We start from the raw sequence: 27,845 nt of genomic DNA, 5'->3' as shown, positions 1-27,845 counted from the left end.
GTGTGTGTGTGTGTGTGTGTGTGTGTGTGTGTGTGTGTGTGTGTGTGGTGTGTTCGTATATCACATCTTCTTTATCCATTCCTCTGTTGATGGACATTTAGGTTGCTTCCATGTCTTGGCTATTGTAAATGGTGCTGCAATGAACATTGGGGTGCATGTGTATTTTTTTGTTTTGTTTTTTGGCCACACCACACGGCTTGTGGGATCTCAGTTTCCCAACCAGGGATTGAACCGGGGTCACAGCAGTGAAAGCCCGGAATCCTAACCACGGGGGCTACCAGGGAACTCCCGCATGTATCTTTTCGAATTATAGTTTTCTCCTGATATATGCCCAGGAGTGGGATTGCTAGATCATACGGTAATTCTACTTTTAGTTTTTAAGGAACTTCCATACTGTTCTCCATAGTAGTTGCACCAATTTACATTCCCACCAACAGTGGAGGAGGGTTCCCTTCTCTCCACACCCTCTCCAGCATTTATTATTTGTAGACTTTTTAATGATGGCCATTCTGACTGGCATGAGGTAATACCTCATTGTAGTTTTGATTTGCATTTCTCTAATAATTAGTGATGTTGAGCATGTGATTGCTATTTTAAAACATAATGGCAAAATGCTCAAATTGCTTTCTGGTAATATACAAACTTCAAATTGCCTTCTGGTAATATACAAACTACATACTATTTTTCTTAGTCTCTTGAGCAAGTTGTTGTTATTCACAAAGGTTGTAATTTTGGCAACTTGAAAAAACCATCAGACGCGCAGATTCAGCAGATGAGCCTCATCTATGTCCTGAGCACATTTTGGTGGCATGGTGGCCCAGCTTCAAGTGACACACCAACGAAGTGGTGGTGATTGTGGGGGGTTAATGGCATACACCCAGGCAGCCAAATGAACAGGATAACCTTCATACTCCAGAGTGCAGCAATACAATCACCCAAGGACAAGTAAGGTCACTCTGCTAGGTATAATCCTGTCACATTGAGAGTTTAATATAAAGCTCTTTAAAGATAAATTAAGGAATAAAGGCAGGGAGAAGCCCTGAGATCTTTATGTAATAGCATTTGTTACTGGATATTTTAAAAGAATTTAAAGACGCCACCTTGTAGTCAAAGGCAATATCCTGTAAGGGGTAGAGCTAGGGCTCTGGGATCTAACAGCTTCAGTTGCAATCTTGGTTCCATCATTTTCTACCTTTGTGACCTTGGGCAACTTATTTAACCTCTCTTGCTCTTAGTTTCCTGTCTGGGTAAATGGGGATGACAACAGTGTGAAGATAAAATGTGATACCAAATAAACATGATAAAGAATTCTGCCATTAAATGTACCATCTGGCACATGGAAAGCATTTAGTGTATTTTAGCTATGACATTATCATTGCTAATCATAACCTTAATACTGCTGCTATTACTATTATTATTACTAGTGAATCTTACATTAATGGAATCCAGCTTGCTTTTCTGGAATTTGTTACAATTTTTCAATACTGTAGTCTGGTTTAAGTCACATTCTGAACATATACCTAATTAAAAGTACCACCTTAAGAAGCATCATGTTCTCACTTGCTTTTTTCAGGGCGTATTAGTAGCATGAGTATTTGGGCATTGTCTAGCACAGTGTTTCTCAACCTTTTTTTTCCATCACTGCCCCTCTGAATAAGAGCCTTTAAAAATGTTCTTTTTATCTACCTCTTCCACTGAAATTTTAATACCACAGATCTATGTATCTGTTTATGTACTATGGTGCTTTAGAGGGCTACAAACCACTGTAATATCTAAAAAAATTTTTTGTCCCATAAGAACCGATTTTCATGCCCCTGGGGTCTATATCACCCCCCACTGAGAATGCAGGACTTAGAGTAGGGGTTCTCAGCTATGGGCAGTTTTGCCCTCTCCGGACATTTGGCAATGTCAGGAGACATTTTTGGTTGCTCCAGCTGGAGGGGGGTGCTACTGGTGGTATATTGCAGGTAGAGGCCAGGGCCCAAAATGTCAGTCAGTAGTGCTGAGGTTGTGAAACCCTGCTCTTAGTATGATGGTGTAATTCAAATGTAGTCTGAATAACCCAGCAGTTATTAAGGGAGGGGAAAATAGACCGTGTCAACTCTTGAAGCCATAAGGTAAAGAGAATAGCAGAAGTTGGGTTCCTGACCTTCGGGTACAACCCATGGACAGTGTGATTACTTGTCTAGAAAAAAAGGCCATTTTATCTTCTGGTTTTGCTGTTTTCAGTGATACAGTGTTCTTTCTGTCAAATATGTGTAAAACTGTGTGTAAACACTTCAAATATATGTTTAATAACAACTTTCTGTTTTCTAGTTTTTGTATGGATGTGTCTTGCTTTATAAAACAGATGAATTCCTGAAAAATTATATGCAGTCATTTTCTATGAGTTGCATTTATTACTCTGATTTCATTACGTTATATTTTGAGAGGCTTGTCTTCATTCCTAATCAATCCTCATTTGACTTGGCTGCTAACATTGTTGCTTTTGATGTAAATTTAGCAGCCTCTCTGGGTTTTAGAGAACAGGGGGACAGCTTAAGAGGGGGTGCGGATTTTATTCTTTGATGGACGTGGTCCAGGTCATGTGCCCAGAGCTCCTAGTTCCCCTGTTGTCCCCGTCACACTCACGTTCCCTTCTTCTGCTGCCCAGAGTTGGCGTCGAGGAGCCCTCCGAAGAGGACCAGAATGAACACCGCTGGCAGTACTTCAGGTGACACAGGGCATCCTCAGAAACAAATTAACTGGGCCTGGCTTTTCTCCTCTTTCTAACCTGAGATGTTTCTCTTTATGCTGTTTGTCTCTTTCTTCCTTCCCCGTGTGCGCCAACCATCTGCCCCTTTTCAAAAAGGGGCAGGAGGTCCGGTTAATCATTATTCTACCCTCCTCTGGGCTGATTAATGTGTTGGTGTTCTTGAGAGTCTGTCCCCCCTCGCCCCATTTTGGACAGTGTGTGGCACCAAAGCTGGAGTTGGTGAGTCTCTCCGTGTACAGCTGAGCTTAGTTTTAAGAGCAGCCCATTTTCAGAGCCACAAATGCTTTCCCCACAAAATTCTGCTTGTGATCTAGTAAACAAGGCTTTTAAGTCATAAAGAGAACTCGAATTTTATATTTCAGCCATGACTGGGGTATGGTTTACACCATTTTAATTAAGCACCAATGCCGTTTTACTTTTTAAGTATGAATTTGTGTACTTGTACCTTATCATGGTGAATCAGAAGATACAAAACACAGATTTTTCTTTAAATCAGAAGATAATGAAAGACTCTTCTAATGCAATTTGTTTCTCAGTGTCCATCCAAGTTTTATCATTTGATTATGCCTAAGGGTGGTGATTTGGGGCTATCAGAGTAAAGACTTTAGTGTTTCTTCTTTCCTTTCCGTATCTTTAACTGGCATGCTTTCTTCCTGATCTGATTCTGGGTGCTGGTAGATAAATCAAACACAAAACAGGCTTGAACTCTGTTCTTCTCTCGTTGTGAAAGTGTTTTACTCTCTGAGGACAGTGGTAAAAGCCGCAGTACCTGTCATGGGGCATGAATCTTGGGATATTGCCAGGCCCCAATGTAAACTACAATGACATGCATATAATTACTTGAAGCATTTAAGTTCCCTGGATTCACACTTTTTTCTCCTGCTTAAAATACACACACATACTCACACACACACACACACACACACACACACACACACACACACACATACACACACACACAAATTCATTTTCAGAGACCTGACTGTAACTACCAGTTAAGTAGCAGGGGAAATCCTTTCCTTTGAAATATCCAACCTTCAAGAAGGAAGGTCCCTCAGGCAAAGTGCAAGTTATTACACTTAGGACATGAGAGAATTCAGATAATGATCTGTTTGTTGTTCAAGGTTTTATGTGAACATGTGTGTCTCATATTCCCCAAATAATTTAGGACCTCAGCCATTCCAATTAAAAAGTAAAAACTTGTTGATTAAATCTAGCTTCTAAAATTTCTGAGATTTCATGGCATTTTATATGGTGGTTAATCAGAATGTACATACTATATCAAAAGGGAAATGATTCATTTTTTGTATTCATTCCAGAATGAGCACATCTGTGTGATAGCTTTATTTTCTCATTCGGTATGGGATTACCACATTCGTCTTATTCTTAATGAAAGTAAGGATAATTCAATTCATTCTGGAAGAAAAGACTGTTGTATGTGCTTAGATGAGCTCAACCCTGATGTATCAGGGGAGTGCTAAAATATGATGTAATGAAACAGCACAGAAGTTTTAGATTTATATGGTGGCCTAGATCAAAAGCGTTATAACAGGTCAGGAGGGAAATATATATTGTGGACAGTTTCCTGAAACCAGGAATTTCAGAAAGTTAACGAACCCTAAGTCTTCTGAAGCACTGTACTTAAAATACTGTACCTGGTATTTCTTGCTGCCCAGCACACCACCACACACCCTGCCCCAAGGGTGAGGCCCTTTGTAGGGGTCCATTACCATCCTTGGGAATTGGTCCAAGAGACCCTCAACTCTGCCAGAAAAGTAATCATTCAATTGTCCTGAAGTAAACAGCCTTGAATGGGGAAAGAAATCGCAGAACACGGTCTGTGTCGCAAGTCCCCTGGTCTGTTTTCTTTTGGCATTTAAAACCCAGTAGCAAGCTGGGAAGCAGGTTTACTTTCTCCTATTCAGCACTTATGTCAGTAGCAGGGACCTCCGAGACCCTCCAAGGGGCCCTCCCAAGTTACTCCACCTGTGGGAGGGCCCCAGAGGTCTTTGGAGTCTCTGAGTGGGCCAGGAGTTGGGCTGCATCTCAGGCAGGTAGTTGGTGGTAGCAAGTGGCTGCAGCAAGTATCAGAACTGCCATGGCAGAGGGAGGGAAAAGCAAGGAATGGGGGCTCTGGGTAGGCCTGTGCTCAGAACTGTAGGTTTCCAGGGGATGTGCACAACCAGATCTGAGGATGGCTGTCTTGGTTGGAATTTAGTTAACCATATGTTTCAGTTAACTAGCATTTTTCTCCTTGCCCTTCACTTTTAGGAGGAAAACCTCAACAGAATATTCTAAGATTTATCTGGGATTAAAAAACCCGTGTAATTACTAGACTGTATCTACCTATTTACCTATTATAGCACCCTATGTCCATGAATCTTCACAATTTGTGATTTTTCAGACCCTGGAGTAATATGAGGATCCCGAATCATCATTATTAGTAAATTAGATTAAATTATAGAGACAGGAAATTGTACTCACGTATTTGTGAAACATTTTCACCAAAGATATAATTAAATATTGTTTTTAAGTTGTGAAAAATTTTAAATCTGTAAAAGAAGCTGAAAGAATGGAGCAATGAATATCCAAGTTCTAACCTGGATGTGCCAATTGTTAACATTTTGTCATACATTTTTGCATCATTTTCTCTCTCTCTCTCTCTCTCAACCATTTCTGAGTACCTCAGAGTACGTTATAAACATCATGACTTTCTACCCCTAAATACTTCAGCATGTATCCCTTAGGAATCTAGTCTTCTACATAATCACAGTATATTTATCACACCTGAGAAAGTAACATGAATTTTATACACACACACAGGATCCAGGATCCAATCAAAGTTTCCTTTGGCTGTCATCTTTTTTTAAATTCAGGCCCGTGGTGGCTCCATGCCCCTCCCCCTGCTCCTTGCCACTGTATGCTCTGACTGACCTGGTTGTCACCTCTGTGGTCTCTTTTTTCTTTTTTTTAATTAATTAATTTATTTTTGTTGCCTTGGGTCTTCGTTGCTCATTGCGGTGGCATCTCTTGTTGCGGAGCACGGGCTCTAGGCGCTCAGGCTCAGCAGCTGTGGCTCACAGGTTCTAGAGCGCAGGCTCAGTGGTTGTGGCACGTGGGCTTTGTTGCTCCGCGGCATGTGGGATCTTCCAGGACCAGGGCTCGAACCCGTGTCCCCTGCATTGGCAGGCGGACTCTTAACCTCTGTGCCACCAGGGAAGCCCCTCTAGTCTCTTTTAATCTAGAACAATCCTCCCCTCCTCCTTTTTGTCTCTTATGACATTGAGGGTTTTTTTTTTTAAGGAGTCAGGATTTTCAGGATAATTGTCTTGCATAATGCCCTACAAAGTGGATTTTTAAAATTTGTTTTCCTCTTGAGTAGAGATAGATAATCATTTTTTGGGGGGGGCAAAAATAATGTAAAAGTGATGTTATACTTTCTTGTTGCATCATATCAGGTGGTGCATGTTGTCAGGCTGTCCTTTTATTAGTGATGTTAAATTTGATCACTTTAGACGCCAGGTCTCTCCATAAAAGCACTGTTTTCCCTTTGTAACTAAAAAGTTACCTGTAGAGTGATCCTTTAACATCATATGAATAGTCAGATTCCCAACAACCTTTTACCCACTGGTAAAATTGTCTCAAAACAATTATTACACTGTGAGGGGCAAGTGGTGATTTTCTAATCCTGTCATTCCTTTCATGTTTATGACAAGTATCTGTATAGAAGAGCTTTCAGCGGGTTTTCAATCTTATTTTCTATACCGAGGAAGTGAGAAATCTCTCCATTGTCTAAGTAATCATTTCAAGCAAATTTTTACTTAATATGTATGGGACTACAGAGTTGCATCTCCGCAGGATCCCAGCAGGAATCTTGGGTATTATCACTGAGGACGCAGAAGGAAGCAGATAGCTGTCATTTTTTTGGGCAGAGAAAAAAGTGATGCTAGAGAGACATGGCTGGAATTAGTACTTTCTAGAATCTGTACTGTGCAATTTGGTAGCCACTAGACACATGTGGCTGTTTAAATGTAAATTAACTAAAATGAAATAAAACTTAAAATGCAGTTCCTCAGTCATATTAACTACATTTCAAGTGCACAGTGGCCACATGTGGCTGGTGGCTACCACACTGGGCAGTGCAGATCTAGAATACTGCCATCACTGCGGAAAGTTCTGTTGGATGATGTGCATCTAGAATCATCCTCAAGTTCCCCCAAGCAAAATGTCGAACCAGTTTGGGATGAGGTTAGGGTGGCCCTGATTTTGTGAGTTTATCAGGTTATTCCAGTGTTTCGTGCTCCATTGTTTGAATTCTGGCCTGGCCATGTGGGCCGAGGATAATAGATGAATTCCTCTTATGTTTCCAGGACTTGAATGAAAATAGTCAAAACCTAGTCTTTATAAGCAGTTCTTGTTAAACAGAATTTATTTTAATTCTTGTTAAACAATTTTTTTTTCTCCTAGCAGAGGTTAGTTGAAAGAATAGAGGGAGCTAGACTTCATTTGGAAGCTTTTATTATGTTTGGCTTTATTTTCTTCATTGTAGGACAAGGCACACTTAAGCCTTTTCTCTTACCTATAGGGCTCCTATTTCACCTAGGCTGATAAAATCCATATGTTTTATCTTTACGGCGTGGAAGCCACTTACAAAGGCAATACACCTGTTTCAAAATTCACAGTAGAGAAAGGAGAGACTGTCCGTGGCAGGTATGAGCTGCTGTGCTCTTCGCCATCCTGCCCGCCGTGCCCTTCAGATCACATCATCTCGTTGCTCCTGCCCCACAATAGCCTCTCTGTGGTTAGGCAGAAGGCTGCTGTGTCACCAGGCTTTCTGGTAGGCTGTCTGGGAGACAGACTAGTAACCAGTGCTCTGCCCCTCTCTCTGAGGCTTTACTGGGGAGCTCATCTATGCAAATTAGTCTGCCATGAAGTGGCTCCATGCGGCTGTAGAATCCACAGAACAAGACCTAATGTTGGATTCCTAGCTGTTGGTCTTACAGATCTGACACCATATAGAGGACATTTCTCTATGGAACGTACATTAGAGACTCTCAAATCAGGTGAGAGTTAAAGATGAACAGCTAGGAATTCAGTGTGACCTCTCCTCTACCACTTCAGTATGTTAGACACTTTGGAAGCACTGAGGCTCTCGTGTGACCTCTGTGGGTAGTCCTGGGACCCCAGAATATTTCATTTCCAAAAAAATCTCTGCGAGGTTTGTTGCTCAAAAGTTCCTGGATAGGGGCTTCCCTGGCGGCGCAGTGGTTGAGAGTCCGCCTGCTGATGCAGGGGACGCGGGTTTGTGCCCCGGTCCGGGAAGGTCCCACATGCCGTGGAGCGGCTGGACCCGTGAGCCATGGCCGCTGGGCCTGCGCGTCCGGAGACTGTGCTCCGCAACGGGAGAGGCCACAACGGTGAGAGGCCCGCGTACCGCAAAAAAAAAAAAAAAAAAAAAAAGTCCCTGGATAATGTCCAGCTATGAGATCAAGCCTCCAGGCCTCAGAAACTCCTGCCAGAAACTGACCTCTAGACACAGCAAAGTCAATCTAATTCACTACAAAGATTCCATCAAACCTCAGGCCTGTGGGGAGGAAATCTGGTGCCAGGTACACTATAGGTTTTAACAGAGTGCTCAGAACAGGGCCTGGCTTGGTAGGCACTCAGTAAATATTTGCTGAATGCATGAATTAATCTCATGGTTTTTAAACTTTGCCTTCAGCAAAATATGGGGTGACTGTTCCCTTTCCTTCTGTATCTCCTCACCCCCATCCAGGGGGCACGCACCTTGGCTTAGTGCTCGGCAAGCCTGGAGTAAAACAGAGTGGAGGCTGCCAGTATGTCTGTGTTGTCTTCTATTCTTCCTTTCCATTAGTCTCTTTTCTCAAGATATATCCTGGGCATCACAGGTGGAGAAGCGGGAGGGAGAGGAGGAAAAATAAGGCACACATGGGGCTTTGCACATCCACTGTCTGCTCATCGGAGTCAGCACCCTGGTGCCAGACAGCAAATAACACACATGGTCAAGGCCATTCAGCACCTCTCTTCAAGCTCAAATCAGACCTGCTGAAAGCTGTGTTTTCTGTTTGGCTTTTATGATCTCAGCCACTATTTGCAATATTGGAGGGAACAAGGAAAGTAGAGAATTTTCCTGGCATCTTTGTCTCCTCCTCCGCTGCCCCATGTTATCCGTGTCATCAGTGCCACAGTTCTCTGCCTTACAATGAGGAAGTTTCAAGGATAAAGAATTAACAGATACATAGGGCAACAGTTGGTATGTTGCTAAGCCAAGTCAGCTTACCCTAGTGCTTTCATGGATTTTGTTATAAGTGGATTGTGCCACCTTGCTTTTTCTTTCTGTCTTCAGTTGCTGATCTCAAACGTGTGAGTTCTCAGGTCATCTGTGCTGCAGGGGGATGCGGGGCCACCAGGATAGAAAGTTAATGATATGCATCCTGAAATATTTAGGGGGAGTGTATGGATGTCTGCGACTTTATTTGAATTCATCCAAAAAATAAGGTGGATGATAGAGAGAGGGCTAGGTATGTAATAAAGAAAATACAGCAAAATGTTAATGGTAGAATCTGGGTGAGGGGTATACAGGTATTCACTATAAATTCTTTCAAAACTTACCTGGATATATGAAAAATTCCATAACAAAAGGTTAGGAAATAAAAGCAGGTCAGAGGGGAGTAAGGAAGCAGCAGAGAGGAAGAGGCCTGGGACGGCAGGACCCACCTTTTGCTACCTGGGGCCATCTGGTGCAGGAGGGCAGGCAGACAGTTTGCCCGCTGCTGCCGTTCTCCAGAGGTCTTGCTTAAGGTGTCAGCACACAGGTTGATTGCCCGGCCTACCCCTGGGATCTGATGTGATGTATGACCTCTTTCGCACAACTTTTGCATGACAGCCTTTCCCTTCTTTTAGCTAACCACTCCTTCCACCTTGGGAAGATGGTCAGCCTCTTGGCTACTTTGAGCCAGCCTGGCCGCTATGGTCCAAGCTAATACTCTCTGTTTTTCTCCTTGTCTTTCTCTCTGATGACTTACAGAGTTGGTGTTGATCCAGATCAAGACCCACCACCCAACAATGACAGCTTCCAAGTCTTACAAGGGGTAAGTCACAAGAGATGCTTCTTCCCAGGGAGGTGTTATTAAAAATAGCTAAAATTTATTGAACGTTTACTACACGCCAAGCAGTTTACGTGGATTCCCTCATTGTGGTCTTGACAACAACCTTATGAAGTAGGAACTGTTATCCCCAGTTTACAGATTAGAAGCTGAAGTTTGAGAGTTGAAGTGAGTCATCTAAGGTCAGAGAATTTGAAAATGACGGAGGCAGGATTTGAGTCCAAAGTCCCTGTTCTTAACATATTAAGGGGCCAAAAAGTATGTTTAAGCTGACTCCCTACCTTCCAAGAATGGATATATGGATACATCGGTGATTGGCTCACGGTAACTGGTTCTGGGAAGGAGAGGGATGTGATCAACTCTGCAGCCCAGGGAATCTGAGCAAGAGAGGAGGGACGCTGGGTGACGGCGCGGCCGTAGCAGAGCAGCAGCCCTCAGCCCCATAGGCGATGAAGGTCACAGCAAGGCTAACGGTTAAGGTTTGGGCAGGATCGTGGTGGCAGTGACAGCCTGGAGTGGAAGCTGTAGAAGCAGGTGAGGGCAAGAGCGCTATGGCCGCATCTCGTGTGACAGCAGGAAAGAGCTCCTGCTGCCACAGAGAATTCTGATGGAGACTGGGGTGGGGCGGGGGTGGGGATGGTGGGGGAAGAGGCGCGTGCTGGTCCTTGGTTTTGCCATCCGCTCCGGTCACTCTTGCAGCATAATGCACTGCCCCAAACATAGGAAGGAAAGTGAACAACAATTTCGTATCCACATGCATTCTCTAGGTTTGGAAAGGGCACAGTCGGGACAGCTTGCCTTTGCTCCATGAAGAAACCTGGGGGTAACTCAACAGCTGGGAGCTGGAATCATCCAAAGGCTCATTCGCTCATATGTCTGGCGCCTGGGCTGGGAGGACTCAGACTAGGACCGGTGACTAGAATGCCTGTGATGGCTTCTCCATGGCCTCAGGGTATGGGACCTCTTATGTGATGGCTCAGGCTTCCAAAAGCCCGTGTCCCAGCAAGCAGGGTGGAGACTATGTGGCCCTTTCTGGCCTAACCTTGGGAGTCACACAGCATCACTTCCGTGACTTTCTCTTGGTTACAACAGGTTGCTAGGGCCAGCCCAGATTCAGTGGGAGGAGATAGAGACCATCACCTCTGGATGGGAGGAGCATAAGCGAAGTGGCAGCCATGTTCTAAAGCTGCTGTATCAGCCCTGTTGTGGGGCTGGTGGGCTCATTCTGCCTCCAGGTTTTTTTTGTTGTTTTTTTTTCTTTTTGCTGTACGCGGACCTCTCACTGCTGTGGCCCCTCCAGCTGCGGAGCACAGTCTCCGGACGTGCAAGCCCAGCGGCCATGGCTCACGGGCCCAGCCGCTCCGCGGCACGTGGGATCCTCCTGGACCGGGGCACGAACCCGTGTCCCCTGCATCGGCAGGCGGACTCTCAACCACTGCGCCACCAGGGAAGCCCTGCCTCCAGGTTTTGCTCCTTCCCCAGGCCAGCATTTCCTGGGCAGCCAAGGTGGGGGAAGGGAAAGTCACGATAGGAGCAGAGATGTGTTTCCAAAATGTTATGATTTGGCCTTGGGAGTGAAGAACTGTTTTGTTCAGCATAGAATACCCAGTGCTGAGCACAGTGCCTGGTCCATGGGGGGGGGGGGGGCTGATCGGTATTTGATGGGAAGATGGGGGAGCGAGAGCAGCACAGGGCATGGGAAGCTTCACTCACCATGTGTATGTGTTGTCCACAAAGCCATGTTGAGTGTTTCTTTTTCTTTCAGTCAGCTTTGCATCACACTCATCATTGCACTTAATCCCAAATCCAGTCTGTACGTCTTAGATTCCCTAGGATCTTCTAAATGACTCCAGCTACTGAATCTGATTTAACACATCTTGCAAAATGTGGTGCCGTGTGGGGCCCAGGGGTGCCACCACAGCTTTCTCTGAGGGTGGTTACAGCCTGATGAGCCATTCTTGGGTTGATGCCCCTTAAGGGACACAAAGCCATGACCTCTGAAAGTTCTAGGCATTTTGGGAAGAGCTTTCAGTGAGCTTCACTTGGAGATTTGGTGCCCACTTTAATGGTGCTCCAGAAGACCTTTGCGGCTATATTAGAATTGGCCATTGTGCCAGTTGGGAACATGTGGCTTCAATGAGAAGCTCTTTTTGAAAAGTTGCTATTTGACTTGAGCTTTGATTAAGGACTTTAGAAAACAGGGGTTCAGGAACTGTGCACCTGGCAGCCAATTTAGAGTCTGACAGTTTGGGTTCCCCCAAACTGGGATCTGAGGAAACCTGGGTGAAATTCATGATGGACATCCTCATTTCACCGAAGGGAAAATAATGGCTCTGGTAGGATACACATCCTCCATAGACCTGTGGCCTGTCAAGTTAATTTTGTAAGAAAAACAGGTCACTGCCAGGTGGATATCAAGGGTTTGGGGCAATTTCATCTTGACAGTTCCAAGTTGGTCAACAGCGACCCCCTCCCCCCGGCCATTTTGCTGTTTTCCATTGCTCCTGCCTCTGGACTCAAGCATCTGTGAAAGGAAATACATGAAATGGTTTGGTTGGTTTCATGTAGCTGAACTTACTATGTCTCAGAGACAGTGGGCTTGTAACTAGACTTAGTAACAAACTTGCTGTGGAAATGTTTGAAAAGCAGTGGGTCCTAAATGCTAAGGGTTCTGGCAGTGCATTTAGTCCATGCAGTGATAGTTAAGGTAGCGCCCCCAGCCTCAGGCAGGGCCAACATTGGAAACCGCCCTTTGCGCCAATTTTGACCAGGCAGGTGGTAGCCACTTCCGCTGCACTCCCAGTGGCGCCCCTTTGGCCAGCCCTGGTCAGGAGCTGTGTCACACCTTTGCTTTAACCGCCCTCCTTCCAAACCTCATACGCAGTCGTGCAGAGGGCCCTCAAAGGCAGTTCTGTTGGCATTTTGAAAGTCTTTCAAGATTGCTGTCAGAGGGAAGAGATATGGGAACATATGTATATGTATAACTGATTCACTTTGTTATAAAGGAGAAACTAACACACCACTGTAAAGCAATTATACTCCAATAAAGATGTTAAAAAAAAAAAGATTGCTGTCAGACTGGGAAAAAAAAGGCGAACTTCAAGTTCAGTTCTTCGGGACACCTTCTGAAAAATGACTCATGCCCTCATGCAGAAAGAGCCTCATTTTTCCAAGTCCTTCTGGTCTGACTTGATCCAGTAAGCCATTAACAACAGGGCTGGGAGCACTCAGTGGTCATGAGAAACCAGTAAAACAGAGAACTAAATGGGCTTCTCAGTTTTGGGTGAAACCCTGGGTTCCTTGCAGCTTCCGCTGAAATGGATCCAGGTCACATGCTCAATGTTGCCATGAAACTGAAATCAGAGGTGGGGGAAGTCCAGATGTTTGTTCCCCATCTTGCTAAAAGCAAACAAACAAAAAAGTGATATTTGATGGGAAAGCACAATTTATAAGGAGCACGATTTTCCTCACCGGTCCTAGAAGCCCAAGGTTATAAACAGAGTCATGGCTACAGAGCCACAGAATATTCGCTCATGTGGGCGAAAGAAGGGAGCTGCTGGCCAGAACTTTTGGCTCTATGTGAGGGAAGCATAAGAATATTGTGGATAGACTTCAGCTTCATGTCCCTGGCAAGTTTGACTCATTACAACAAAACAAAACAAAAGACTCAGCTGCTTTGTTTCTGTGGAGGTCTTGGTGACTTTGCAACCAAAACAAAAACAAGCCCAGCTGGAGGCAAGCTGCCTGGGCCTGGGGGTGGCCTCCCAACCCATTCAATGGGGCATTTTTCATGCCAGATGCAGCTGAGATTTATGTTGGTCGGACACACAGACACATCATTCACTTCCTTCCCCAAGTTTACAGAAGCGCGCTCATTGATGAGGCCGCTTTGGAGTAGGCAGGAACACGAATCTGAATGTCTCCCGCCTCTGTCATCTCAGCAGGACAAGGTCACAAGCAGGATATTAGTGGAATGTGGGGGAAGGGAACCACTGTGCTCGCGGTGTGTGTGTGTGTGTGTGTACCTGAAAACTGCAGAAACTCAGCTGTTTATGGTTGCATTCACATATACCTTTCTGGGCAAGTTGGATTTGTTTGTTCCTGGGTCCTCCCCCAGTTTCCTTCCAGGCTAAAATCTGACATCCAGTCCCTTAAATCTTTAACTTCAAACAGTTGCTGAAGTGCCTTTCCTCAGATTACTACTCTCTGACTGCCTTCCCCACCACACTTTTTCGTTTTTCTGATGGCCTCCCTTGGCCCCTGATTTCCCTTTCTGCTATTCTGTTTTTTTTTTGTCTTAGAAGTTCAAAATTAACATTTATTCATTCATTTGACAAATATTTATGGAGCATCTGTTATATTTCAAACATTCTTGCAGGCTCTGGGAATACATTTGCAAACACAACAGATGAATCTCTGTCCTTAAGGGCTTGGTGACAATGTGATGAAGGATAAGGGTGGAGAGTGGCAGAGGTGAGATGGTGGAGGGCCTTGTCCGCTTCTCCAAGAGGGACCGTGAACCTCCCCCCTGCTGTTCCGAGTGTCCCCGTGGACAGCAGCCTGGGCATCACCAGAGAGCTCGTTAGAAATGCAGACTCTCAGGCCCCACCTGAACCCACAGAATCAGAATGTTCACTTTAACAGGGTGCCCAGGAGGGTTGTGTGCACTTTACAATTTGAGAAGCCCTGGTGGAGGCAGTGTGGAGCTCTTAATTCCCTGTTTTTAAACCCTGTGTTACCCGCTTCTGAGAAATCTTGGCCCCATCATCCCAGGGACATGAGAAAGACCCAAATCGGGTTGCATCAATTATGTACTCTTTTGCTCTGCATTAGTTTCATATCGTTGCTGTAACAAATTACCACAAACTCAGTGGCTTAAAACAACACAGTCTTATAGTTCTGTAGGTCAGAAGTCTGGTGGGTTCTACTGGTTTCTCTCTTTTAGGTCTCTTAAGGCCAAAATCACGGTGTCAGTGCGGTTGGGCGCTGGGGGAGAAGCCACTTCCAGTCTCCTTCAGGTTGTTGGTAGAATTCCCTTCCATGTGCTTGTAGGACTGAGGTCCTGTTTCCTTGCTGGCCATTGGCCGGGAGTCAAGCTCAGGACCTAGAAGCACCCGCGTTTCCTGGCTCTTGACCCCCTCCACTTCCAACTATGAAAACTTCATGCCCTGAATCTCTCCTGCCTCTTCTCCCACTGCATCTCTCTGACTCTCTTGCCCGCCTTGTCCACTTTTCAGGGCCCATGTGATTATACTGGGCCTACCTGGAAAACCTTAAGTCCACCCACAAAGCCCCTTTAGCTGTGTAACGTTAACAGACTCAGGCTCCAGGGATTAGGATGTAGAAATCTTTGGGGGGCAGGGGCAGTATTCTGCTCCATCTCTGAAAAAAAAATAAGCTGTTCTCATTATTGTAATGACCTTAACATAAAAAATACATCTCTTAACAATAAGAATGGAATGAAATATAACTCTACCCAGAAATCATTATTCATTAGTTCTAGAAAAATTATTTCAAAATAGGACCTTTTTGCCACTCCCCAGGTCTTCAATCTGCTTTCTTTTTCTTCACCCCATATGTATCTGTCTGTCTGTCTCCCCCTCTGGAAATGTGCTCCTCAAGTGGCAGGTGCTGGGTCTCATTCCTCTTTGTTTCCAGCACCCAGCATGGTACCTGGCACACAGTAGGTGCTTAATGAATGCAGGAGAAATAGCCATTCATTGTTTCATGCTCAAAAATTGGTGATAAGCAGAGCTAGTGGTATTTATTTTCCTGAAGGGGCTTCTCTATTAACAATTTCAGTAAAATGTTTTAAAATCCCTTGTGTAACTCATAAGGACAGAGAGCAGAATGGTGGTTACCAGGGGCTGGGGGATGGGGGAGGGGGAGATTTGGGGAGATGTTTAAGGGTACAAACTTGCAACTAGTAGATAAACAAGTTCTGGAGAGCTAATGTACAGCATAGTGAATGTAGTCAACAATACTATATTATAAACTATAAAGTTGCTAAGAGACTAGATCTTAATTGTGCTCACCACAAAATAGAAATGGTAATTATGTGACAGGATAGAGGCATTAGCTAACCTACGGTGGTAATCAAACTGCTATATAAACATATCAAACCAACACTGGTGTACACCTTAAACATACGCAATGTTATATGTCGATTATGTCTCAATTTAAACTTGCCCAGAGTCACACAGCAGGGCAAAGGCACAGTCAGGAGTAGAGCTAGGACTTGGGCCCAGGTAGTCTGTTGAGAAAGCCTGTGATGGTTACACCTACGCCTCTTGGAGCACTCCATTGCCTTTGAAACATTTCTCAGAGATGCCATCCTTGTACACAGCCTTGAAAGATGAATAGGGATCAGCCAGGTAGGTGTTGTGGGTGGAAGAAGGTGAGAATATGCAAGGGTGTTCTGGATTCTAGAAGCAGCCTGAACTAAAGACATGGGGGTGTGAACTGTCCTGGTGGGGATGGAGGTTTTGAGGAGGGCATGGTGGGAGAGCCAAGTCCCCGCTTTTCCTCTGGGCAGCCCAGGCAGGCGGCCCACCTACTGTAGGATCACCTGCACCCACACCGACCCCTGCTTGGAGCCTGCAGGAAGGGCCGGCTGGCTTGTGAATGGTAGCCGCCCAAATCATGCTAGGAAGCAGTTGTTGGTTGTCTTCTGGGTCAGCTTAAAAAAATCAGTCCTGTTCCACAGACCCTCCCCGATTTCCCCAAAGCCTCTATATGTGGATTTATCCAAGTTCTTCCTGTACATAATCATGCTTCTGGCCCCATCTCTTAGAATAAGAAGTTGTTTAACACCCCCGTTACAGAGTTGCACTTTTTATTTGCCCTGAATTTGTAACCCTTCAGGGTTGGCTCTTAGTGTCTTACATTTCTAAGGTCGCTTTATCTTATTTGTGGACTGTAGGCATATCTCTTTGTAGCCTGAGAAGACCTTTTCTTAATTTGCCTTCAAAAAAAAGCCTTTCCCTTGCTTTACTCATTTTCATTGTCCCTCTTGGGGCTTATGTAGGTCAGTCTCCTGTAGCTTCCTTAAGGTGAGATGGCAAGAACTTAAGTGTTGCAGGTGATGAGAGTGCACTGTGATTTGATAATGCAGAGGTTAGGATGACAGAATAGGGGTTTGCCATTTTTATTGTTATTTTAGTGGAAGAGCAGACAAGTGACTTTGGGGAACTTGTCTTATGCCCAACGGTTTATAGCATCCTTCCAGAAGATGTTTATCATCTTGCTAGTTTTTTCTTTAGTAAGATTCTACAGACACTTAGAACCAAGAGCTTAGAGCCTATCACTTTATAAAGAAGCATTTAATTTTTATCGTAAAACGGTCATCTCTCAAAAAAGTCATCTACCACTTTTCCACTCTGTCGTGTGGCATTTTGAAATCTCCCTAGAGTTGTCATTGGGCTAGCAATTAATTACCTGAAGGAATGATTGTTATCTGCAAATAGAGACATTTCTGTGCCCCCTTTTCCCTATGTGATTTATTAAAATGTGAAATAAAGTTGGTCTCTGGGGTCTCTCCTTTTTATTTCCTCATCCACAGAAGGGCCCATTTAACTAAGCCATTTGCATATATGTCACTAAACATTCCTCAAATACCGTGGGGGACCCTGTTTTTAAAAGTCATCTCTGCCGTTGGAAATATTAGGAATTTAAATAGTGCTTGCTAACTTCCCTCCCTATGCTTGTCTGTATCTTACCTTCTCAGAGATTTCTGACTCATTCTTGGCATCTCTACTACAGGTAGAATTTACACCCACTGAGATTTGGAACTACATACTTGTAATCGTTGACTCAACTTTTATTTGGGATTTCCCTTTCTAATGGATGGGACGCGGGTTTGCGGTACGCGAGCCTCTCACTGTTGTGGCCTCTCCCGCTGTGGAGCACAGGCTCCAGACGCGCAGGCTCAGCGGCCATGGCTCACGGGCCCAGTTGCTCCGCGGCATGTGGGATCTTCCCGGACCGGGGCACGAACCCGTGTCCCCTGCATTGGCAGGCGGACTCTCAACCACTGCGCCACCAGGGAAGCCCTATTTGGTTATTCTTGATTGCCCCTTACTTGTAGAGCTGCCTCTCCCTAGAACATTCAAGAGGAGGATGATAAAAATGGCTGCGCTTCACAAGCAGCCTGTACTTTCAGAGCTTGTCATCCAGCAACATAGAACCCCAGCACTGCCCTCAGACTGCTGCCATCAGTCCACTTTTTAATATTAATTGTGCTGCTTATCCTACTCACACAGAACAGATTTCCTAAACCACAAATGAATGTTTGATTGTGCCAGTTACTTTGAAAATGAAATGATGGGGATGTTTGAGTTGGAAAGGCATGAGAGGAGTAGTAAAGGAACGTACTACTTGAGGGCAGAGACAATAACAGAGATGCTGATTCTGGCTCCCTTTCCCCTGCCCACCACCCCCCCCCTTCCTAAAGCTGGGAGGGCAAGTTACTAACTGCCTGGAACACAATGCAGGTGCCTGGGTAAGGACCACAAAGAGCCCTTGGCTGGTTTGTCAGGAAACTCAACCAAGCGTGATTTCCCCAGGCCAGCTGTGGGGGACCTGGAAAGTTGGTTTTACAGATGCTTTCTTTAATCTTCTCTATAAATCAATTTTGGCCTGTTAGGATCTAGACTACTTTAGGGTAATTAACCTGCTAAAAGGCACTCTGAGGAAAATTACAGTAAAAATGCCAAAAGAAATTTTGTACTACATTGAGTTGGTCTACTCTCAGACATAACCAAGCCTGTTTCTTTGGGGATTGATTTGTCTGCCTTTTGGACTTATTTGATTTCTTTTAAAATATTACCTCCCAATAAATCTTTGAAATTTTGGTGATACAGAATGTTTGACTCTGAGCTCAAAATCTCTAAAGGTTATGGTTAAAAGGGAAACTTTTCCCCCTATTTCAATCCCTTTTCTGCAACTAAGTATCTTTCTTCTTGTTTGTTCCTAGGATGGTCCAGATACTGCCAGAGGAAACCGGACAAAGCAGGAGAGTGCATGGCTATTCAGGCTGTGGTACAGCTTTGACCACAAGTATCCTTTTAAGAGGATTCCCTGTATTTGTGCAACATCAATGATGAAATCCTCTTGTTGAGTTGTCAGTGAATGACTTCTGATGAGCAAGGAAAGATGTGTGCTTGCTGCTACAGGTGTAGTCAGTCCTCTCTTGGGACACATGCAATGATCATTCAACCACAGGCAGTCATAACTAGCATCTCTGGCCAAGAAGAATGTTTGCACATCATTAGGGTAGCCAGTCCACAGCCTGGTAGACTCACGTGGCACTTCAGAGCTTTGTGTCCAAGGGAAATATGCCTGTGTAGGTGAATTAGTTAAAATTCCACTTGAACCATGCTGTGGTCAGGAAGGGAAGTGGAGGTTGGCCAGTTAACCCATGTGGAGAGGATGATTCCTATTGGCTGAACCGAGTCTGGCCAAGTCTGATCCTGGCCTTAACTGGACCACATGCAAGGCAGACTCTGTTCTAGTAGATTCACTTGGCCCCAGGTGAAAAATTAAAAACCAAAAAGTTACACTTTCATGGTTTCTTAGGTTGACATAGCGGTCAAATGGGTAGGTAGCTTATATATGGTCTTTGGAGACTTTGAAAGTGTTTAAAATTTTTTTATTGACGTAAAGAATACGTATAGGAAAGTACATAAATCATAATTGCTCTGCGAGTTATTGCAAAATAAGTACACTCAATACTAAACGGGTCACGAAACACAAAATTACCAGTTCCCCTCATGCCATAACCCAATTACTGCCCCTTTCTCCTCCCCAAACATAACCACTCTCCTGACTTCTAGCAACACTTAATAATATTACCTGTTTCTGAACTTCGTATAAATGTGATTATAGAGTGTTTATATTTTAGTATCTGGTTTGTTTGGCTTGACATTATTTGTGTGGTTCATCCATGTTGTAGCTCTAGTTCATCTATTTTCATTGCTGTATAGTATTTCATTGTATGACTATATCATAATTTATTTATCATCCTGTTGATGAACATGTAGATTGTTTCTAATTTGGAGCTACGATGAAAAATACCGCCATGAACATTCTTATACATGTCTTTTGGTGCATGTTTACATACATTTTTGTTGGGAATACACCCAGGAGTGAAATTGCTGAGTCATAGGACATGCAAAGGTTCAACTTTAGAAGATGATGTCAAACAGTTTTATAAAATGGTGGTACCACTTTTCACACTTACCTCTAGCGTATGAGAATTCCATTTGCTCCACATCCTCACTGACGGTTGGTATTGCCAGTCTTGTTAATTTTAGCCCTTCTAGTGGATTTATAGTGGTATTTCATTGTGGGTTTTTTTAATGGAAGTATAGTTGATTTACATATTATATTAGTTTCAGGTGTACAACACAGTGATTCAATATTTTTATAGATTATACTCCTTTGTGGTTTTAATTTGCATTTACCTAGTGACTAATGAGGTTGAGCACCTTACCATATATTTACTGGCCCTTTGGTATGTTCCTTTGTGAAGTGCCTGTTCAAGTCTCTTGCCCATTTTTCTCTTGGGTCATTGGCCTTTTTATTACCGATTTTAAGAGTTCCTTTGTATTCTAGATATTAGTATTTTGCTAGTTATATGTGATAAAAAATATCTTCTCTACTTGTGACTTGCCTTTTCACTTTTAGATAGAATATTTTGATGAACAAAAGGTCCAATCCAATTTCTTGATCTTATCTCTTCTGGTTATTATTGTTTGTGTTCTGTTTTAGAAATCTTTGTCTACTCCAAAGTCATAAAGCCAATTTCCTATGATATCTTCTAGGAGCTTTATTGTTTACCTTCTGTACATCTGTGTTTGTTTTTTTTTTTTAAATAAGTGACAGACATGAGCAATGAAAAAGTATAGAGAAAATTTGAGATGCTCTAGATGAGGTTACCATCTTTCATCTTTCAGAGGTGATTTACCTTATATCTGGTCAGTGGCAAGTTTAGGGGAATGAGCAATTCCAGATCACTTTAATCCAATCAGGAATAAAGGTGATATGAATCTGGGCTTCAGTTCCTGTGAGGGTTAGTCTGTTTTCTGTGTGCCCTTTCTTCTAGGGTTCCAACCTAGAGCCTAGAGTATTTATGTAGACTTCCTCAGAAGACCCTGGACTCCAGTTTTTGTCAGATTCACTCTGTTTTTGTGAGTCTGCCAGATGCTCTGCTTAGCTTCTCAGGTGCTTTTAGGGAAAACGTGGCTCACCATGTGCAGGGCTCACCTCTTGGATTTCCTTTTCCAGACTCTGGCCCTCTTCACTGCCATGGTAGCTTTCTGATGCCATTAAGCAGAAAATTTTGTTGTGTTTTATTTTCCCAGCTTTTCTAGTTAGCCTCAGTTGAAAAGATCGTTCAAATTACCTTGTTTGCTATTAACTAAAATAGAACCCCCCCAGGGATTTTTTTAAGTTATACGAACTTTGTCTACATTGTAATTCAGAATGCATGTTACTCACTGGGCTTGGAAAGGATGTAGAGAAAATTGGAGAGAGTTCACAGGAGAGTGACAAAATGCTCAAGTGATAGATCATTTGGACAGTAAATGAATAAGGAAACATTGGGCTTGAACTACATTTTAGACTAAATGACATTTAGGCATATGCAGAACATTCCATCCAACAACAGAATATACATTCTCCTCAAGTGCACATGGAACATTCTCCAGGATAGATCATATGTTGGGTCACAAAACAAGTCTTAGCAAATTTATGAAAATTGAAATCATACCAAGTATCTTCTCCGACCACAATAGTATGAAACTAGAAATCAGTAACTGGAGAAAAACTGGAAAGTTCACAAATATGTGGACATTAAACAACACACTCCTAAACAATCAATGGGTCAATGGAGAAATCAGAAGAGAAATTTAAAAATTATCTTGAGACTAATGAAAATGGAAACACAACACAGGAAAACTTATGGGATGCAACAAAAGCAGTTTTGAGAGGGAAGTTCTTAGTGATAAGTGATACATTAAGTGATACATTAAGAAAAAAGAAAGATCTCAAACAACCTAACTTTACTCCTCAAGGAACTAGAAAAAGAAGAACGAAGCCCAAAATTAGTAGAAGGAAGGAAGTAACAAAGGCCAGAGCAGAAATAAATAAAATAGAGACTCAGAAAACAATAGAAAAGATCAACGAAACTAAGAGTTGGTTTTTTGAAAAGATGAACAAAATTGATAAGCATTTAGTTAGACTAAGAAAAAGAGAAGACTCAAATAAATAACATCAAATGAAAGAGGAGACATTACAACTAATACCACAGAAATATATAGGCTCATAAGAGACTACTGTGAACAATTATTCACCAAAAATCGTATAACCTAAAAGAAATGGATAAATTCCTAGAAACATGCAACTTACCAAGACTGGATCATGAAGAAATAGAAAATCTGAACAGACCAATACAAGCAAGGACATTGAATTAGTAATTAAAAACCTCACAGCAAAGAAAAGCCCAGGACTATGTGGCTTCACTGGTGAATTCTACCAACGATTTAAAGAAGAATTAATCTGGGAATTCCCTGGAGGTCCAGTGGTTAGGACTCTGGGCTCTCACTGCCGAGGGCCCAGGTTCAATCCCTGGTGGGGGAACTAAGATCCCACAAGGCATGCAGTGCAGCCAAAAAAAAGAAAAAAGAAAAAAAGAATTAACCCTTCTTAAACTCTTCCAAAAAATTGAAGATGGGGGAATACTCCCAAATTCATTTTTTGAGGCCAGCATGACCCTGATATTAAAGCCCAGCAAGGACACTACAAGAAAAGAAAATTACAAGCCAGTATCCCTGGTGAACATAGATGTAAAAATCTTCAACAAAATACTAAAAATCTGAATTCTATAGCACATTAAAAGGATCAGACATCGTAATCAAGTGGGATTTATCCCTGGGGGATGCCACATAATCAATGTGAACACCACAGTAACAAAATAAAAATCATGTGATCGTCTCAATAGATGCAGAAAAAGCATTTGACAAAATCCAGCATTCTCTTATGATAAAAACTCTCAACAAATTAGGTATAGATGGAATGTACCTCAACATAATAAATGCCACATATGACAAACCCACAGCTAACATGATACTCAATGGTGAAAAGCTGAAAGCTTTTCCTGTCAGATCTGGAGCAAGGCAAGGGTGTACACTCTTTGCCACGTCTATTCAACACAGTACTGGAAATCCTAACCAGAGCAGTTAGGCAAGAAAAAGAAATAAAAGGCATACAAATCAGAAAGGTAGAAGTAAAATTGTCTCTGCAGATGACATGATCTCACATATAGAAAACCCTAAAGATTCTACCAAGAAATTGCTTGAAGCTTTTAAACTAAATCACTAAAGTTACAGGAGATAATATCAGCATACAAAAATCAGTTGCATTTCTATATACTAACAATGAACTATCCAAAAAAGAAATTAAGAAAACAAATCCATTACAGTAGCATCAAAAACAATAAAATAGGGCTTCCCTGGTGGCGCAGTGGTTGAGAGTCCGCCTGCCGATGCAGGGGACACGGGTTCGTGCCCTGATCCGGGAAAATCCCACATGCCGCGGAGCGGCTGGGCCCGTGAGCCATGGCTGCTGAGCCTGTGCGTCCGGAGCCTGTGCTCTGCAACGGGAGAGACCACAGCAGTGAGAGGCCCGTGTACCGCAAAAAAAAAAAAAACAATAAAATACTTAGGAATAAATTTAACCAAGGAGTGAAGATCTATATACTGAAAATTAAAGAACATTGACAAAAGAAATTGAAGAAGAAACAAGTAAACGGAAAGATACCTGTGTTCATGGATTGGAAGAATTAATATTGTTAAAATGTCCACACTGCTGAAAGCGACCTACAGGATCAGTACAATCTCTATCAAAACTCCGATGGTATTTTTCACAGAAAAAGAAAAACCATCCTAAAATTTGTATGGAACCACGAAAGAACCTAAATAGCTAAAGCCATCTTGAGGGAAAAGAACAGAGGTGGCGGCATCACACTTCCTGATTTCAAATTATATTACAAAGGTACCGTAATCAAAAAAGTATGGCATTGGCATAAAAACAGACACACAGATCAAAGGAACAGAATAAGAAGTCCAGAAATAAACCCTTGCATATAGAGTCAAGACCAACATGCCAAGGAAACACAATGGGGAAAGGGAAGTCTCTTTAATAAATGGTGTTAGGAAAACTGGACAGCCACATGCAAAAGAATGAAACTGGACCTCGTCTTATACCGCTCATAAAAATCAACTCAAAATGGATTAAAAACTTAAATGTAAGACCTGAAACCATAAAACTCCTAGATGAAAACAGAGGGGAAAAGCTCCTTGACATTGGTCTTGGCCCTGATTTGTTGTTGTTGTTGTTGTGTTTGACACCAAAAGCGCAGGCAACAAAAGCAAAAATAAACACGTGTAAAATTTTTTACATCAAACTAAAAAATTTCTGCAAAGCAAAGGAAACCATCAACAAAATGAAAGTCCTAGGATGAAAAAAATTTTTCTGAGCTTAGAATTCTATACCCAAACTGTTAATCAAAAATGAGCAGGGCTTCCCTGGTGGCGCAGTGGTTGCGAGTCCGCCCGCCAATGCAGACGGCGCGGGTTCGTGCCCCGGTCCGGGAGGATCCCACGTGCCGCGGAGTGGCTGGGCCCGTGAGCCATGGCTGCTGAGCCTATATGTCCAGAGCCTGTGCTCCGCAAAAAAAAAAAAAAAAAAAGGAGGGTGGCTTTCAGACATGCAAGAATTCAGAAAGTTTAGCACCGTGCAGACTCTATAAGAAGGGGGGAAAATAACATAAGGATTAAATGAAACAAAATCCAACTAAGGGGACAGTGATTTGTTATAACCCAGAAGAAGTGAACAAGATCAAAAAGAAATTAAAAGAAGATCTTTTTTTTTTTTGCAAGATACTCAAATGTTCTTTTCTAACAAAGTTTAAATGACATTGTATTACATTTCCTTTAATAGTATTCCAACCACTCTGCTTGGTTACAGTGAATAATATTCATAAATTACATTATTACAAATGCTGCTTGTTGGTCTTTAACATTAGGCTCAATCCATAGACAAGGCAGATATTTATTTGCTTATTAGTTACAGAATGCAAATGTTATATATCTACAGTATAAAATTAATTATAAATAAAAATTAGAAAGGAAAAAAATTGAAAAGAGGCAGGAATGTAAATGAATTAAATTTACCATCCTTCATAAGAGGGAGCTAAAAGCTGACTACAGTTTATAAATCAGGAAATAGGCGAAAAAAACTGTATTCTATAAAGTTGTAATGGTAAATTACCAGAAAGACTGGGTGGAAGGGAGGCTTGATATTTCAATTTTGCCCTTCCAACAATCTGAATATTTAAAATCTATCTGTAAATATTTTTTCTCTTTTAAAGAAGTTGTTAGAGGGCCTTCTGTATTTGGGAAGAGCGAGCTTGTCTTTGAACTGCCCAAGACAGGGAACTAAAAGGTAGCCTCTGGGTTCACCGGAACTCTTTTGTATTAGTCATTCTGCAAATCCAGCTGCTGTCAGCTTCTGAGCTGAAGACACAAGGAAACTGATAGGCCTGTAGGGGCTGTTTCTAGGAATGAGGACAGCAGTCAGAGGGGGCTTGTTCTGCTTATAGAGTCCCAGCAGAGCCCGCACATCCTCCTTTGATGAGTAATTCCCAGTCAGAGTTTTACCCAGGGCTCACCCTTCCATCTCCTCCTGTAGAGAAGCCTTTTCTCTCTCATGCTGCTCTGAATGAAGACAGGAAGTGATGGTGCTCGGAGCAGTCATCAGCTTGGGTACAGACAGCTGTGACTCCTTCTCACCTGCCTTTAAAGTCTCTTGGCCTTTCCTGCATTTGAGGTGGCCCTGTAGGTCTCCACCTTTTCCATATTGCTTTGGCTCTGGGTATCAGAAATGGTCCCAGCTCCATCGTAATGTGACACAGGGCTGCACATTTGCCAGCACAAATATCCGTAGATTGGCAAACCCTGAGCCGGTCTCCACAGAACAGTTGACCTTCATGTTAGAACAGGGGCCTCAATTGAGGGCAGGTTTGCTTCTCAGGGGACACTGGGCCGTGTCAGGAGACATTTTTGTTGTCACACCTGAGGGAAGTGTTGGGGGTACTCTAGTGGGTAGAGGCCAGAGATGCTGCTAGGCATCCTACAACGCAGGACAGCCCCCTACGACAAAGGGTGATCTGGCCCACAATGCCACTGGTGTCGAGGTGGAGAAACTGTGTTGGAGAGTCTGGGAGAGAGGCAGCAGGTAGAGGGAAGAGTAGTCCTGTATGGGAAGGTGGGAGGTTGAGGTCTGAGTGACCTTCGTGAAACCGTTTTGCCTTTTGCCGAGTCCTCTCAGGTCCACCTCGAACATTTCCACCATGTGACATCTGGGGAGAGGGGACCCAGGGGCTGTAACATCTCCACTCCAGCTACATGATTTCCTGTTTCCAAAACATGAGCTGGTTGTGTGTCAAAAGCTGGAAGACTGATCAAAACCAAAATTCTCATTCAGCATAACAAAGAAGGCAGAAGAGTGTTCTAATTAATCAGATATTCTTTTTAACTGAAAATGAGGAACCGCCAACCTGAAAGTTAACAGGTAACATTTAAGGCTGTTGGGGCATAGTTTAATCTTGGATTCAGACTGTTGCAGACTACAGGTACTTTCTGTATTGTACTGGTGAAATGGGGGAAAAGAGGCTTTTGGGGGGTAGAATGCCAGATGATTTACTCTTTGGGATTTCTAAACACATTTTGTTGGGTGTGTGTTTTCTTTGCAGGCACTTTTCCTTAATCCTCTTTTTAAAGTTACTTGAAGCCCATCCTCACACACAGTGGCCCCCCATTAACCACCACTCTCCCAGCCTGGTGTGGCTTGCTCGCTCGATGTCTGACCAGTCCCCAGGTGTACGACGTAAGTACAGCATGGCCAGGTTGCCATGGTAACACTGCAGTTCTGCTATGGCCTTTGCTTTGAATTTCTACCAAACGTGACAGAGAACAGCATCAATGTCTCCTTCTCTTAAAGATAGTTGAGGCTTCCAGCCTCCCCAGCCCCTCCCCATATACAAATGGAATTCCCGTGCCACCTCTGATAAACTGTCTTTAAATTACAAAAAATGGGTCAGATGCCAAGAACACCATTTCCTTAGAACTGCTCCCGGTTTTGTAAAGTGATTTTTAATGCTTATGGTGAGTTTTTAGTGGAATATGAGCCTAGGTAATAATGCTACTTACCTTTCCTTTTATGTTGGAAGGATACAGACCAATAGATTAAAAAGTTACTTTTATAATTTCCCATCCCATTTTATTTAATAAATCTGTCTTATTTTGAATGCTAAATAGTTTGCTCAGTTTGGACCTCTGTGTAAAGTGACAGTGTGGGCCATTTGGATGTTTTGTCATCAGAAACAAAGGGTAGTGACTCGGCATCCTCACTTCTCCACTAAAGAAGCTCCAAGTGATTACACTGTTTGATTTTGTCTCACGGGGCTTACGTGTTTCTTTGCCTTCTAGCTCTAGTCTCCTTTAACCAATTTCTAAAGCCTCCCTTCTTACTTAGGTTTTACAAGGGTCACTTTTCATGTCTCTGTAATAGTAAAGTAACTAACCCACTATGAAAACTTTATAAAAACCTTACCTAATCGGAAGCTTACCAACTATTCCTCACACATCAGTTAGGGGTATCTGGCCTACTTTGAACTCAGCATAAACTCAATATACTTCCAGGACTTAAATTGAAAGTGCTCCCCTGACCACTTCCAGAGCCTGCCCAAGGTTTGCTTCCTGGGGTAATGTTTGGGCTGTGGACTCCCCACAGCCAACCCAAGATGCGGTGACTTGGGCTACAGGCAAGAACCACCCTCTATTCTGCCGTTACTGCCTTGGGCTGGGGTCCTGACTGGGGTCCCAGCCACCTCCAGACACGGA

At 43.1% G+C, this 27,845-nt stretch overlaps 2 protein-coding genes across 2 annotated transcripts in view; one reads left to right on the top strand and one right to left on the bottom strand.

Moving 5' to 3' along the window:
- The window catches only part of CHST7 (carbohydrate sulfotransferase 7), a 70,911-nt gene that overhangs the window by 9,556 nt on the left and 33,510 nt on the right, over positions 1–27,845 (bottom strand). The gene's annotated exons all lie outside the window — the stretch shown is intronic.
- Positions 1–27,845, top strand: part of SLC9A7 (solute carrier family 9 member A7) — a 146,008-nt gene that overhangs the window by 113,784 nt on the left and 4,379 nt on the right. Inside the window, exons 13-16 of the mRNA XM_029240614.1 lie at positions 2,654–2,713; positions 9,804–9,867; positions 18,857–18,939; positions 26,724–26,829. Coding sequence (XP_029096447.1) covers positions 2,654–2,713; positions 9,804–9,867; positions 18,857–18,939; positions 26,724–26,829 — 313 coding nt within the window. The remainder of the gene's footprint in view (positions 1–2,653; positions 2,714–9,803; positions 9,868–18,856; positions 18,940–26,723; positions 26,830–27,845) is intronic.

The sequence above is a fragment of the Monodon monoceros genome, unplaced genomic scaffold (genome assembly GCF_005190385.1).
Source record: "Monodon monoceros isolate NGI ecotype Baffin Bay Population unplaced genomic scaffold, NGI_Narwhal_1 Super_Scaffold_22, whole genome shotgun sequence".
Lineage (NCBI taxonomy): Eukaryota > Metazoa > Chordata > Mammalia > Artiodactyla > Monodontidae > Monodon > Monodon monoceros.
This window is presented reverse-complemented; position numbering and strand designations above follow the sequence as displayed.